At 39.0% G+C, this 15,241-nt stretch overlaps 1 protein-coding gene across 2 annotated transcripts in view; it reads left to right on the top strand.

The window, feature by feature from the left end:
* Positions 1–14,844, top strand: part of RRAS2 (RAS related 2) — a 41,834-nt gene extending 26,990 nt beyond the window's left edge. For both annotated transcript variants that reach the window (XM_035550410.2, XM_035550411.2), the window contains exons 2-6: positions 1,620–1,707; positions 2,432–2,534; positions 4,842–4,950; positions 12,805–12,923; positions 13,391–14,844. In XM_035550410.2, the coding sequence (XP_035406303.1) occupies positions 1,620–1,707; positions 2,432–2,534; positions 4,842–4,950; positions 12,805–12,923; positions 13,391–13,478 (507 nt within the window). In that variant the 3' untranslated portion in view covers positions 13,479–14,844. The remainder of the gene's footprint in view (positions 1–1,619; positions 1,708–2,431; positions 2,535–4,841; positions 4,951–12,804; positions 12,924–13,390) is intronic.
* The last annotated feature ends 397 nt before the right edge of the window (positions 14,845–15,241 follow it).

Raw genomic sequence — 15,241 nt, 5'->3', positions numbered from 1 at the left:
GAAATAAGCTGATTCCAAATTCTCCCTTTTATTTAAAAAAACGGCTTTTTCAATTTTAAACTTTTTCTGTTTCCTTAATGAAACATTGGACTTCTCTTCCTTGTGATCTTCCTTCTAAAGTCAGATTCTGTAAATAACTTGGTTTACACATTGGTATGGTCACATAAATGATTTTCTTCCTTCTTTCAAAGTTTGTTAAAGGTCACAGAGGACTTGAGACAATTTATAGTTTATGAATAGGTTCATTCATTAAAAAGTCAGTTTTTAAGCTTCTGGATAAAACTAAGTCATGGATATAGGTAAAAAAAAAAAAAAAAGAGAATGATTTTGAAGGATGTATTTTTCTATTTTAAATCTTCAGAGAAGGTAAAGGGATGACTTGTACTCCGAACATCATCTGGGTTCCTGTTCTGTAGTGAGACATTCTGCTGACTGCAAATAAGCATCCTTCTGCTATAAAAGTTGTGCTCCTCTTACTATCCCATACCTGTTTTGTGTGTGTGTGTGTTGGAATTATTTAACCTGGTCAAATATTCTAAAAAGGGAGGGGGGAGGACAGTTTCTTAACAGCTGCTTGTCCAGAAACAACATTAGACACTGAGAAAGGTGTGAAGGATAGCACTTCATACTTCACAGGTATCTCCAGTGGGACAGATCGCTAGGATTTTACCCTTTCCAGAGAGGAGCATGGTTGTTTTAATTTCATTGTTACCTGTAGGTAGCTTGGTTGTACCATGATACCGTTGAGGCAAAGCTACTGAGAGTGCCGTGTATGTGTACCCCGAGAGGACAGTTAACTGACCTCTAACCAAATGTAGAGGAGATGTGCGAAGTGGGTTGATCTCTCTGATCTAGGCTAGGGGGGTCAACAGTTTTTTGGTATGATGCCAAATCTAAATGAGTAGATCAGCAGCAACCTATGCATATTGTTCCTGTAGCCACCTGCGAGATGGCCAGGTTGTGGTATATGAGCACAGGTGTAGTTTATAGAGAGTATACACAGCTGGTAAAGTGGAGGGGGGATTGTGGTTAAAGCCATTAGAAATGCTAACCCTAGGAGAGAAATCCTAGGAGCAAGGATGATCTGTTAAACTCCTTTGAGCTTAAAAACAGAATGCTGCTTGTTCTGCATGGAGCCCTTGCTAGAAATAATTATAAATCTGCTCCAGAATTCTACGAATTGCTGGGAAAATCCTAGTGCTTCTTAGAAATTACTTGAGGGGGGAGGGAAGCAAATCCTGGAAACGTATGAGAATTGCTGAAAACATCTACACCCTACCAGATGTTCAGAGAGACTTAGCAGTTCCTGGAGGCCTAAAAAGCCACTAGAAACTTTTTAGCTTCTAGTAATTCCTGCTGGGAAACTCTAGAGATTACTAGAAGCTAGAAATCCTGTAGGAATCCAGTAAATCCAGTAAGTCTGCTAGTAATTTCTGTGACTTATGAGCATCTACGAGGAATAGAAATGCTGCTGTCCTTTTGAGTTAAGTGACAATCTGTTGTACATGGATATCAACCTGCTCATCTTCACTAAGCCATGGAGCGCCCAGCCTTAGCATCTTACTCAGTGGGTGTCCTGTATGTGCTTGTCTTACACATGTGCTATTTTTTTCCTGCAGTCCTATTTTGTTACGGATTATGACCCAACGATCGAAGACTCCTACACCAAACAATGCGTGATAGACGAAAGAGCTGCGCGCTTGGACAGTGAGTAGCCAAACAAAAACAAATACGAAGCAGCTGTAGCTGTCGGTGCCCATGTTTGCATCTGTATGCATAAATGTAACATGGCTGAACTGTGCAGCACGTGGTTTTATGTCAGTTCGTGGCTGATAAAAGCTATCTTTGTTTTATTAATGTGATACCCAGAATTCAAGATACTTACGTCTTAACGTGTGTAAGTGCCTCTCTTGCAGTAGATTGGACATTTTCTAAGGATTATTCCCAAAGTTTTAGTACCCATAAAAACTAGGAGAACTTACAGAACTCCAGTCAGTGACCTGGGTGATGTGGTGGAATGAAACCTGCATCAATGGGCTGTCACGTGCTGCCTCTCCAATCTAGTTGTTTTGCTATAAAAGTTTCAGTTCCCCCTAGTCAATGATTTCTTTAAGGACAAAACAGCACCACTCCCAACACCCTTCCCCTGCAGCCTCTCTGTACATTTTAGAGCTGCATCAGCTGGTCCCAAATTCGTAAAAGTTTGCCAGACTGTTTCTCAGTTTGCTTCATAGATCTGGAATTGTTCAATCAGTCCAAGGATGCATTGGGAATCTTAGTAGAAATCTAGTAGAATCTGTAAAAAGAGATTTTTGCTTAGCTACCGATATATAGGACAGGCTTTCACAATCTCCTATTAGGAAGGATTTTTATTCTCAGTCTGTATTCTAAGAACATGAACTGTAGTAACTAATATTTTGCTTATATTCAGTTCTGGATACAGCAGGACAAGAAGAATTTGGAGCCATGCGTGAACAGTACATGAGGACAGGGGAGGGTTTTCTGCTTGTTTTCTCAGTCACTGACAGAGGAAGGTAAGCCTGATGTCAAGCTAATGTAACAAAATCTATCTTTCTAATAACTAATCTGAAATTGCTACTCATCCTTTCTTGAAATAACCTCTAACAGAATGCATTCAGTTACATTCTGCAATGTAATATGTCTTCAGCACTGACAAAAACCCGTTTGAAATGGATCACGTAAATGAAAGTATCTGCCTCTTAGAGGAGGTGACTTGAAAACAAAAACAACAACAAAAAGCCAACTCTGTTCAGGCACTTCATTATGGTCCGGAATACCTAGTTTCCTGTAGGTGACAGATTTAAAGAGTTGCTCACTATTATGTTTTCTTTTTTAAACAAACAAAAAAAAAAAGCTACCCCCTTGCTGTGTGCTTGTCAGCATCCTGTGGCTGGCTCTGGATTTCTGAGCATGTGTGCCCAGTTCAGGCTCTCTCTCACTCTTCTGCAGGCTATTTGCATGAATTGACTGGAACCTGCATAACTCATTTATGGCAGAGTTCAGGTGAAACGTGCATTTTTGGAAGCTCAGACAGCTCAGTGAGGTAGATCCTGATTATTGTAAGAGTAGGAAAATGCCATGCGTGTACAGAAAGTCCCTTAATGTTTTGGCTATGGTCTTCACCTGTTGAACTTACCAGGTATGTAGAGATAAAGGAGAAGAGGTCAGGGAGCTGTCTTTCTACTTGCTTTGAGTTGTGAAGAAGAGCAATAAAATGAGGGGGGGTAATCTTTGCAATATCTTTACCTTGCAGATTCAGTCTGTGATCTGATAATTTACTTCTGATGTTACAATATCTGTCTATAATGAGAATTAAAATAAATATTCTATGGAGCATGTGCATGTTCAATTGGATCTGTACCTTACACTTAAGAATGCTGCTAGAAGTACAACTTCATCTTGACGTACTGTCAAAAGAGACTTTTATACTTCTGTTAGAGGTCTGTGTCTATGCTTTTTAGGACACATTGAGCACTTACGTTAACATAAATATTTTTGTAACAGAGGACTGTACATTTTAAAAGTCATAATGTGAACTCCTTTGCTTTTCTAAAAACCTTAAGTTTTTCTTAAGCAGAACTTGACGTGTTAATCCTGCATATCACTTTCCCTCTAAAATCCTTAAGAGACTGCTGATGAGCAGGGTTTTCATTTTTGTTCTGTTATCCGTATAATTCAAGACTTGCCTTGCCTGTCCATGAACTATGTATCTTTCAAGGGTATATGTCTTGTGTGGTGGAAGGATTCTGAACCAAGAAGTCTGGATGAAGAAGTTGGTCACTTTCAACTCTTTTCCTTCAGTTGCTACAGACATCTGAGCAGAGTATTAAAAATGCATATGTAAAGGGAGATCCAAGTATGCATCGTGGCATTCCTTCTTTCTAATTCACACTTCTTATGGTTGTTTTATAAGAATGAGCTGTATTGGTATTATCATGTCTATGTATTTTTTGATGAAACTTTCTTACTGATGATCATCTTGCTTTTAAATTTTAGTTTACAAATGTAAGTGTAAATGACTTCATACTATATGCCCAGACTTAAATATAGTGGTTGGGATGTCTCTGATTTAAAGGCAATGCAATTGTCTACCAGTATCAGTGCTGGAGCTCCATATGCATTGACATAGCTTTAACAGTGCTTACTGAAAGTAGTGCATTTTTTTTCTCTCCAGAAATCATTGTCTAGGGCAGAATTAGCTTCTCAAATATACTGCCTTTGGGGGAGATTTTTGCCTTGCTCACCTTTAAGCGCTGCTGAAATATTTCTTAATGCCTAAACAGCATCACTACCTGATATAACTTAGTTGGTAACTGGAAAGCTTTCTGCTGATTTATCCCAGCTGTTTTTCTCCAAGAAATAATTTTCCCACTTCCACCAAAATTCCTAGAAGTAGCTGTGGAGGCAGCTAGCTGAAACATTGATCACCAGTGTCTCCAGACTGTATTTTCAATATTCTAGGTAGAGTTGAACTCCAAAATCAACGTTTATAAAGTGGACTGTGGTTGCTTGGTTCTGTTCAACTAATTGGCATCCTGGTCCCTCTAGAATTGAACAGAACAAGGGTTTTACTTACCTTGCTGTCCAAACTGAGTCCAGTCCAGTGCTAGCTTGAGTCAGGATTTTTTTAGTTTGAGTATTGAATGATTCTCTAATCAGTCATGCTATGACAGTGAACTCTTTGATAGAGTGCCTGCAGCTGTCTGTGCTTGTGTGGTGTGGCAGGGCAAGTCCAAATAGGTGATTCATTGTTCCTGAACTTCTGCAGAACTTGAGAATCTATGAATTAGTACACTGATGCTCTACTTTTCTTTTTACAGTTTTGAAGAAATCTATAAGTTTCAGCGACAAATTCTTAGAGTGAAAGATCGTGATGAGTTTCCTATGATTCTAGTTGGTAATAAAGCAGATCTGGACCACCAAAGACAGGTAACTAATTTATTGCTAGTTACTGCGTACTTTCTTATAGAAACATCACAGTTTTCCTCCCAAAAATAGTGGGAACAAAAAACAGATGAAAAAAGTCATATATTAGCTAATTGCAATGCAAAAAACAACACTCAGGGTCTTTGCTTGAAGAATCTTAGAAGTATGGTGGCATTCTACATAGAGCAGATCTTCAGTCTGACTCACTTGGATAATGTTAAGACCAAATCTATTCACATACAGAGGTTGAGAGCTATCTGTCATGACTCAAGCATGAATGTGTGTAATTTTTCCTTTCTGTTACTCACTATAGCGCGCTATGCCAAGCAGAGTGCATTCCAGCACTAGCTCTAATGATCCTGACGATTCCTTGCTTTTACTGCTCACTGCTGTTATGTATGAATGAGTAGCCATTTGTCTTTTTCCATTTAACCACTTACCTTCTGTACATCTAACTTAACAGCTTTAGAAGTTGGAAGTACAGCAACGCAATGTCTTCCTTACTCATGTACCTTAACATTAAAATTTTGGAAGCAGTAGATTTTATTCTCACCTGTAGTTGAAAGATAGCTTGAAATATTTGATTTAGAATGACTTAAAGAAGGAGCTTACATGTGTTTTCCGTGTTTACTTTATTGATTTTCGTTAATCTAATTGGTGGTTCAAACTGGAATGGGAATAATCGTACTACAGCAGCAGGAGAGAAGCGGGTGTCAAATTTGTGTTGTTCTTCAACGTGTTTCAGAATTCTAGTGTTTTTTCATGAGACAGCGAGATGACTCTTAAAGTTTTACTGGCAAACATGAAAGTAACCTGAAAGTAAACTAAATGCTAACAGAAATTCTGTAATTATTTTGAGATTAACAAAGAGAAGTCATCTTTATATGATAAGATACTCTCAGATTTATTTACCTGACTTGGTATCTGTCCACAATTGCTTACATAAATACTGCTCTTGGCTAAACAAAATCTTGTCTTATGTCAAGAACCGGTGGATGGAACATGAGAAAAATAGACTTGAAGCAAACAATGTTAATACTTTAGTGGTTTATTTAGTTTCTCCAATAGTACCTGAAGCCTTTAGTACAAAATAGTTGCTGTCAAATATGCTCCCGTGATTGTTGCATCCTCTTTACCCAGAACATGAGTAGGAAGGTCATTACAAAACTAAAACCTGTGCTGAAAGATAGTGTCTCGAAAGTTGTACTCAATGAGCCTTGCGGGTCCCTTTCAACTTGGGATACTCTTGTCTAAGAGAACTTTTTGTAGAAGTCCCTCAGAGGCTCATCAGAAGTTACTTCACGTGTTCCCACGTGCACAGAACTATCTGGCCTGTCCCCTAGACAAAAGTGGAATGTGTTCACACATCATACCCCCATCAAAATTCCCAGATTTAACCTTGCAAGTCCTGGAACATGATGTACTTTAATGCACACATGTTGCCATGGAAACCATGTAGGTAAAACTGAGCTGTTATGCAGACTTTTAACAGCTGAAGGACAAATATATGAATGCTTTGAGAGGGAATTAACATCTCTGTCAAACCCAATTCTCACAGGATTCCTACAAATGTAAATGGTAATCCTATAGATCTATTTCTAGAAATACTTAGGGTCTTTGTTCTGCCTCCTTCACCCTCCTAATGTTATTACACAGGCTGTAACTTACCTGTTTCTCTGCTCAAAGAAGAGATGCCCATCGTTTTTCTCCTGTTAGTTCCTCCATATTCAATTCCTATTTTCTTTTTCAGATTGTGATAGGCTGATAAAAGTGTAAGCTTAAAGCAGCTGCTTCCAAAATTAAGGAAAGTTGCTTAACATCTGAACACAAATAAAAGCATGTGTCCCCAGAAGCTTTTTGTTGTTGTTTTGGCTTGTCTAATTGATTAACTACTGGCAAGCGTAACTTCTGGTACTGCCGTGCACATAATTTATGTGCTAATTAGTGGATTTGTCACTTCCACAATAGGGCAGGGCTTAAACAGCCTTCGTTAAGCTGGACGTTTGCAGAAGCTAAGTTCTAAGTTTGCTGAAACAGGTGCTTTTTAACTCTTCCCTGCGCCTTCCCCCATCACATGGTGGGGGCTCAGTTGGTCTTAAGTCAGTCTAAAGGAATGGTTTTGGGATGCCGAGCTGACATAAGAGGTCCCCAGAAGGGAGAGGCCTCCCGTCCCTCTTGACTTCACGTTTGCACTCTTTCCTGTGCTGGCTCTAGCACTCATCTGAAGCACTTTGTAAGCTGAATCATCTCTCAAGACAGGGAGAAAAACAGGCAAGCTGGAATGGCTCTGGTACATGTGCGAGTTAAATCAGCTCATGGAGAGATAGAGTGAGTGCCAGAGCTCGAAGCATGGGAAGGGGTGGGACTGTGGCTCTGAGCAGAGCAAGGGGGAGCTGGGGTGGGGGGAAGAAAGTGAGACCTCGCCTTTTGGCAGCAGTCAGCAGTTAGATGTTATCGGCTGGATGTTAAACAGCAGCCAGAGCCTCTGCTCCGTCACGTGAACTCTCACTGCAGGCGTCCATTCAGAGTTGGATCAGCTTGCTGACCTGGCTGAAAACGAGTCCTGCCACCACATCTTCCCAAGTATGGAAAACTTCAGCCTGCCAGGCAGGGTTGTCCCTCACTGGTTGCACAGGCGGCTGCGAGGGAGCTCCGGGGAAGAAGGCAGAGCTCTCCCTCACCCAGCCCGGAGCCCTGTGCTAGCGAGGTGTCTCGGGGCTGTGACTTGTGGGCAAACATGAGAGCAGTGCTAGTCCTCTGCGTTTTGTGTTCTCGGTCTGCTGGTGTGTCAGGCTTCTCTTCTACCATGTCAGCCAGACTCCTTTTTCATACGAGGCAGTCCTGCAAAAAGTCATCTTGCTCTTTTAAACTTGTTCAGTTAGAAAGGTATGTTTTTCAGCTTCAGAATTTAGCACTTTCTGGAAATTCAGGAGGCTGGATATAAGGTTTTAGAACAAAACTGCTTGTATTAGACATCCTCCTTTTTCCTAAAGACAGGAGGCAAACCAGTGAACTAATAGCGAACATGTGCTCTGAGAACGTAAAACTAAGTTAAAGTCATTTAGCATATGTTTTGATCAGCGATTGATACTCAATAGAATTAACACACAGATCTTCCTGGATCCTGAAAGAGTTAAATGTATGAAAGTGGTTTGGGTGTCTCAAGGGTCTGACCACACCTTTATGCAAGTAACTGTAATTTGTAGTTGAACACAGTGTAGAGTGCTGTCATTATGATACCATAAATTTGGAAGTAAATAATGTGTAACTGATAATCCTGATGCAATGGCAAATGTTTCTAAGTGTTTCTCAGGAAATAGGGGAGCTGCCTGGTACTGCAGAAGTGCACAACCTGTAGTATGATTTTTATGAAATGTCAGTGGCATACTGAAAGTGCAGCCTAAAGTAGTGGTGGCTGTAATAACTACAGGTCAACTTCTGTGGTTTTGTAAGAAAAGAGATGAAATGGAAGTTTGAAATAGCAATTCACTACAGTAATACTTGTAGATAAATGGAATTAAGCAGACTTCATGTAATTGTCTCCCGTGTAGCATGGGAGGCAAAGTCCTGAATAGCCAGGCATTAGGTTGGCAAAGAGAACCGATTCATTAGAGGAAGAGCAAGCGTTAATCTTTTGAATTTCCTTCTATGGTAAGAATACAGTTACCAATAATTCCAGATACCCCAATCAGTCATGGATTTGTGACCGACCACAAAGCCAAAGCTGAAGCACTCTCTCTCATTGCTCTTTCCATAAAGTAAATGCCATGTGGTAGTCTCTCTCTTAAATGGGTTGATTCTGTGCAACTCGGACAACGCTGGATATCTCTACAGTAAGGCAATTCAGTAGAGCACCTGATATTTTGGTAATAACTGCTACTAACAGGGGAGTAGGTTTGTCAGTGCACAATATGTATGATTTTTTGAAGGTAACTGCTAGCTTAAGTTAGATCAAGTCCGATCATTCCCCAGATGGCAGGGGTTCAAGGAAAATCCAAGTTGCAACAGGAAAGTGCTTGAATTTCATTAAATGATAGTTTTTTCCTTTTGCTTTACTACTGAACGAATACAGTGACCTAGTGCTAAGACCATCTATGTTGCTAGATACCTTTAAAACAAGGTTTTAAAAGAGAGGTGAGGTCCTTGTGGCTTCTATTTATGCCTAGGCAGCTGATGATCCTGGGCGGGCAGGCAGTCTTGTGGTTTGATCTTGCTCAGCATCAGCCTGGATGCCAGCAAAAGCGGTTAGTAGGGTGGTTGTGCTGTTTCACAAATGGCTTGGCCTGAGATGTTTTGTTACGGCCCCTTATGGTGATGTCTGCTCTCACGGATGGGTTGTACCTTCAGGTTTTCCCATGACTTGCTTGATTTTTTTGAACTCTGTAGATAATGAGCAATCAGCCATCTGATACAGGAGTTGAGTACAGCAAGTCAGCCTGTTTAAATGCATCAGTTCTTCATAACCATGGTTTGTGTGTGCCAGGGGGACCTTTGAAATCAGAACGTGGACAAAATACAGTGTATGAATAGCGGACCAGGCGTATGAAGGTAATGCTGCCTGGTATAAGCCAGAGGTGGCAGCACCTATAGGTGACAAAGCTGCTCTTCAGGAATGATGGGGCTCTCCCCAGGAGTGGGAACACGTTGCTGTGTAGGGAGCACTGCGGAATGACCACAAGGAGATAGAAATGAAGTGCTTCCTCGAGGTGGAGAGGAACCACCTGTCACCTTCTGACATGAGTACACCATAGCCTTTAGTCTGTGTAAGTATAGAGGCAAAATACACACACAGTGTTTAACTGAAAATAAGTGTATAAAGCAGCAGAGCATTGTAGCATTTCTCTAGGTGCAGGAAAGTACAGAAAGTTCAGAAATGAATGTATTTCTGACAATTCTCAGATAAAATAGTGGAGAAGGAAGGCAATCTGAGATGTTCAGAGGATTCTTCTGCAGATATTCAAATGGAAGCTTCTTCAGAAAGAAGCCTGTTACTTAGGGAGTTGGGGAATAAGTTTTTCCATGTTTGACTTGCTCATTTACATCCATTACAGTGGACATTACATTACATGTATGTAATGTATATACAATGGGACATAATCCATTACATTAATTTGAGAAACTTTTACCAAATATTGAACAGTGTGAATGAACAATATCTGAAAACAAATGGTAAAATGCCCTAAAACAAGGGATAAGCATTGCAACTGATGCCCGTTCATGTTCACCCTTCATTTTACCAAAACTAAGATTTTCAGAGCAGAACCAACACATACAGTCGATCAGAAACTCTGTGGTTCCATTTAGTTCTATCAAAATAAGTGTTCTTTGAAGAAAAAATGTGTAATTCTTATTTTGCTGTAATTTTTATAATTTTATTTTTAATAAGCTTTCCTATCATCCTTACTGAAATTTGTCATGACACACACAGGGTTGTTGTACATACCTAGGGAGAAGGGAGAATGTCATGATGTAAATTCATATTTTTGTTTTCTAGTATTTCCGTTTGTCCTTCCAACATTCCCCTCAGCTTTAAGAACAGAACTGGTCTGCTGTGGCTTCTAATTTACTGTTTGAGCACTGCAAATGTTTCCATAGTGTGTCCAAAACCAAGATTTTTTGTTGCTTTTTTTTTGTTGTTGTTGTTAAACTGACTTTGTGGTCACTGGCATTGACCGCAAGCTACTTCAGGAAATACTGGTAAAATTAGACAAAATGATAGATTGAATTGAGCAATTACAGATAATCTAGCAAAAGCAGTAAGGGCTCTGATGTTATATCTATATTTTTTTTTTAATGCAGAATATTGTGAAAGTGTAGCTTAACTTTATTACAGTGTTAGCTCCCTACAAAACAAATGTAGCTGTATCTCTAACATGCTTTAGGTACAATAATGAAGAAAATAATAATCAGGTACCTGTAAAGACTGCATAGAGTTTATCCTCGCTGTCATGCTGTCTTTCCCAGTTATTTATTTTTATTAGACTTTAATCTCTCACTTTCTGGGGCTGCAGTAACTATGCAGGGATGAAGGAAAATAAAGGGGGCTGGTTTGCAACTGCTACCATATTACTGATAGTTTAGCTTATTTTTGTCTGGTGAATGAGGCAGAGAGGCATAAAAGGTTCTGAAAGTCCTCATACAAACTTTGTGGGATTATGCCATGTCACTAATCTGCCAGCTATAAACATTTCTTAAATGCAGCCTTCATAAGCTTTGGAACAAGGACATTTCAACATTTTGGGCTGGAGGGGAAGATGAAAGTGGGATGATTGTAGCTACTGGAGCAGAAAACTTGAATATCATTCAGTTTTCAGACAATAATGGAGAAATGAAGGATCCCAGTCATTCTCACTTTGTGCCTGGCTATTAAAAATGCAGCTCCAGTAAGTTATCTTGGTTGTGTAGGTTTTTTTTTTTTTTTTTTCCTGGCTTCAGCAGATGGTGATAACACTGAAATACATGTAGCTTCAGCGAGTGTTTGAGATCAGCGGATGCACCCTGAGTTACTCTAGCTGTAATGGCACAAGGTGCTGCGGGGGCTCCTTGGAGAGGGTTTAGTGGGAGCAGCTCTCAGTTCAGCAATAACTGTATAAATACAGTGCAAGTGGGGGTGCTAGTGACAGAGGAGTCAAGTGTGTTGAGATGCTGTGCAAGAAGGCTCTCAGACCATGTGTATAGCTGTAGGAAAGTATTTTGTAAGTTAAAAAGTAAAACTTTACCTTAAAACTTCTACATCTTGCACTGTGCTGAATGCCTGCAATGATGTTTTTCTATTTCCATTTCTGTGTAGTTTCTTAATCTCAGTGTGCATCTGACTGCTTTTTCAAAAACAAACTAAAAATAAACCCTTAGGGTTTTTTGTTCTCATGATATCAGTCCTGTACGTGCTGGTTTAACATTTTTCTGTGAAAGCAGTGTAATCTTTGACATTTCTGCCACTAGCCGCTGTCTTGGCAAGATCTGTCGTACTTCCTTTTATCACTGAAAGCTGCCCTTTCCTCCCTGTGCTGGGGGTAAGCTTCCTGTTGAAGTCTTTTTCATGTTTTGCACTGCTCAAGGTGGCCTTCTGTCATCTGACCTCACTGCTTTTGGCTCATCCAAAAGCATGTAGCCATCTCCTTTGGTTTTGCCCTGTGACCAACTTATTCCTCCTTCCTGTATTGGAAGCTTCCTGCCTTCTGCTTCATCATTTTAAATTTTATTCCAGCTCTTCATGGTGCTCATTATTTCCTCTTAATCTCCCTTTTCTCATTTGCCACAAGGAGACAAGGGGCAAGATGATGTCTCATTAATATTTAAGAGGGGAGACTTCACAGTGTTTTTTACATCTCTTGCGATTTAGGCTACATTTAAAATTGGCCGTCTTAACATTTTGCTATGTCATAAATATATTTCTTATGATTTTAATAAAGATTCAGAAGCTAAACATCACTTCTTGTTTTAAAAGAAGTAATCTTTATTTTTTCTCTAGATTTAACTGGGCCAGGAAGAGGGTAAATTTAGCAATAGAATTCAGAGTGCTCTTAGTAATCCATCAGATTTTGACTCAGGCACTTGCTTTGAGGAACTCCTGTCTGCTTAGGAAGAAAACTCTGGTCTTGTTATTGCAGACATGAGGTGAATGGCAGGCAGCTGCAGTGGAGGAAATCCATATGCTTAACAAACAACCAATTTGTATGTTGTAGCACATGGGTTTGTTTTCCAGTTGTATTATGTAGACAGTGCAGGAACTAGTTTAGGGTCAAATAAGCATTATTGTTGGAGGGGAGTAGATCCTTAGGTTGATGGTATTTGCAGTGTCTTCTGATACAAATGTGCCTGCATGACATTTAGCTTAACAATTGATTTCACTTACAGGTGACACAAGAGGAAGGTCAGCAGCTAGCGCGACAACTTAAAGTAACGTACATGGAAGCCTCAGCAAAAATCCGATTGAATGTAGACCAAGCTTTTCATGAACTTGTCAGAGTTATAAGGTACGGTAACTGAAGTCCAAATAATTGATGTCCCTGTATTAATGGATAGCTCCAGCAAATATATTGAAATGCAGTGGGAGATCACTGAAAAAATCCTGCCTGCTGTTATCAGTGAACTTCAACCAATACTCTGTTCTAAAATTTTCCTGTGTATTGGCAAAAAGGCTCACATGAATGTTACATGTATTTGAAACAGAACTTCTTCACCTTACTATTTCAGATTTTATTGATTACCCAGTAAGCCAAACAGATAAAATAAATTTGAATATTGGCCTTCTGTAAAAAGAGGGGTTTCTTTAAAAAAAAAAAAAAGGCAAAATCAAAATACCATCACTCATTTTTTTAAGTAGTTTGAGCATCAAAAGTAAGTCCATCTTCTATAAAAGTGTAAAAACAGTAAATTCAAATACAGTATTTATTTTAGTGAAAATAAGTCTATGAATTTAACTTGAAATATCTGTTTCCAGGAAATTTCAAGAACAAGAGTGCCCTCCTTCACCAGAGCCAACACGGAAAGAGAAAGACAAGAAAGGCTGCCATTGTGTTATTTTCTGAGAATCCCAAGAACCAAGCTATCAACTGCCAGATTATTTTTTTTCTTTCCATCATTTTACATCACTTCTGGTATTGGTCTAGCCTTATATGTGCATGTCCTAAAAGTGGTCACCAGAATAGCCTTAGTCCAAGAAGCTGGCAGAATAGTTCTTGAAGAAGACTGTCATCTTGGGGCAGACTTCAAAGCAAAACACTAAGGCTGCTTCTTTAATACCACAGTTCCCTCCTCTCTCTTAAGAGCTTGCACCTTGTGGAGTTTTATTCGCAAAGGAGATGAAACAAAACCGTGTAGGACAAGGTGTTGAAGTCATGCATAAGTTGTCTCTTGTGAATTAATTTATTTTTACTTCTGACGTTTCATTAGCTATTACAAAGACCTATACTGAAGCATAGAGAATACTTTTAAAAAGGGGTGGATTGGCTTTTTTGCCCTCAGCTAAATTAGACTTGAGTATTCAGCTAGCCTTAAGAAACCTACACTGAATTTCATTGTCAGCAAAAATTTTTATCTCTTGTTTATGCTGCAGTTTTATTTCAGTGGCCAAAACAGTCTACTGTATTTATTTTATGAATCCAGAACAGCTACAGGATGATTACTACTACAATTAGAATATGGCCAAATACCTGAGCTCATTCTGGATTGAGGCATTTCAGCTTAATATGAAATTTCACATCATTGTTTGGAAACAACAAAAAAAAAAAGTGTCTTCCTTTGTATTTCTGGGTAAGGGATTAAGGAAAACTAAAATTCTAGCTGTTTTTGTTTCATGTGATATAAAAATGAATTTGATCTTTCCATTGTCAGAGATGATTAAATGTTTTTGCTATATACTTTTATACATTATTTTCTTATCAAACTAGTTAACAAGTATTTTTATATGTTTGTAAGCAAATATGCTTTCACAGCATAACTTGTGTATATGTAAAGATGAGTATTTAATTCTCACAGTTCACTTTTAACTGACAAAATGTGGGATTTGCCAAACTGTGGTAAACTTCTCCTTACTCCTCTGGTTATACCCAAGAATGGCCAATTATGTGCCTGCCCAACACACCCGTAGAGTAAAATCTAGTGTTGTGTTTTAATCAATTGCAGTATCCCTTACTAAAGACTGACCATTATGTGAATTATTAAACTGTAAGACTTTTAACTGATTGTTTAGTTAAACTGTGGATGGTTGTTTAATTTTGAGTTCTGTGGATTGTGTTTAAACAATTCAAGAGTATGTTCCCTGATATTGAAATACTGAGTGGTATTGCACAGTTGTCACCTTACTGAATGTGTCCAACAGTTCTTTGAAACTTGATTATTAAGCAAACCCTTGTATAACTTCAGGTGCTAGAATTAAAGATGATCTAACTGTTATTGGGGGTAAGCATATTGCCTCTTTCTGACTCTTCTAAAACCTATGTTTTTTTTGGAGGGTGGGGGGAAGAAGAGGCTGATGGAACTTAGGAGGTAATGTGCATATCTGCATGACTTTCCTTCAAGCTTGAAAGTAAAGTCTACTTAAATCATGATAGATGGTAAAAGCTGATGTTTATTTTGATTTAAAATATGTAGTCAGTGGGCCACTCAACAATTCCTTTGTGCTTTCAGGCTGTGCCATGAATCTGTAAATGTCTGCTGAGAAACAGTATTTAAGCAAGTTCTAGTTATATTTACTGCAGCAAAGCTATTAGAAGAAACTAGAAGAAACACTAGTGCCATGCATAGCAGAGGAATGCAAAGTTTTGGGTTTTTTTTACATAATTTAGATTAG

The sequence above is a fragment of the Cygnus atratus genome, chromosome 5 (assembly GCF_013377495.2).
Source record: "Cygnus atratus isolate AKBS03 ecotype Queensland, Australia chromosome 5, CAtr_DNAZoo_HiC_assembly, whole genome shotgun sequence".
Taxonomy (NCBI): Eukaryota; Metazoa; Chordata; class Aves; order Anseriformes; family Anatidae; genus Cygnus; species Cygnus atratus.
This window is presented reverse-complemented; position numbering and strand designations above follow the sequence as displayed.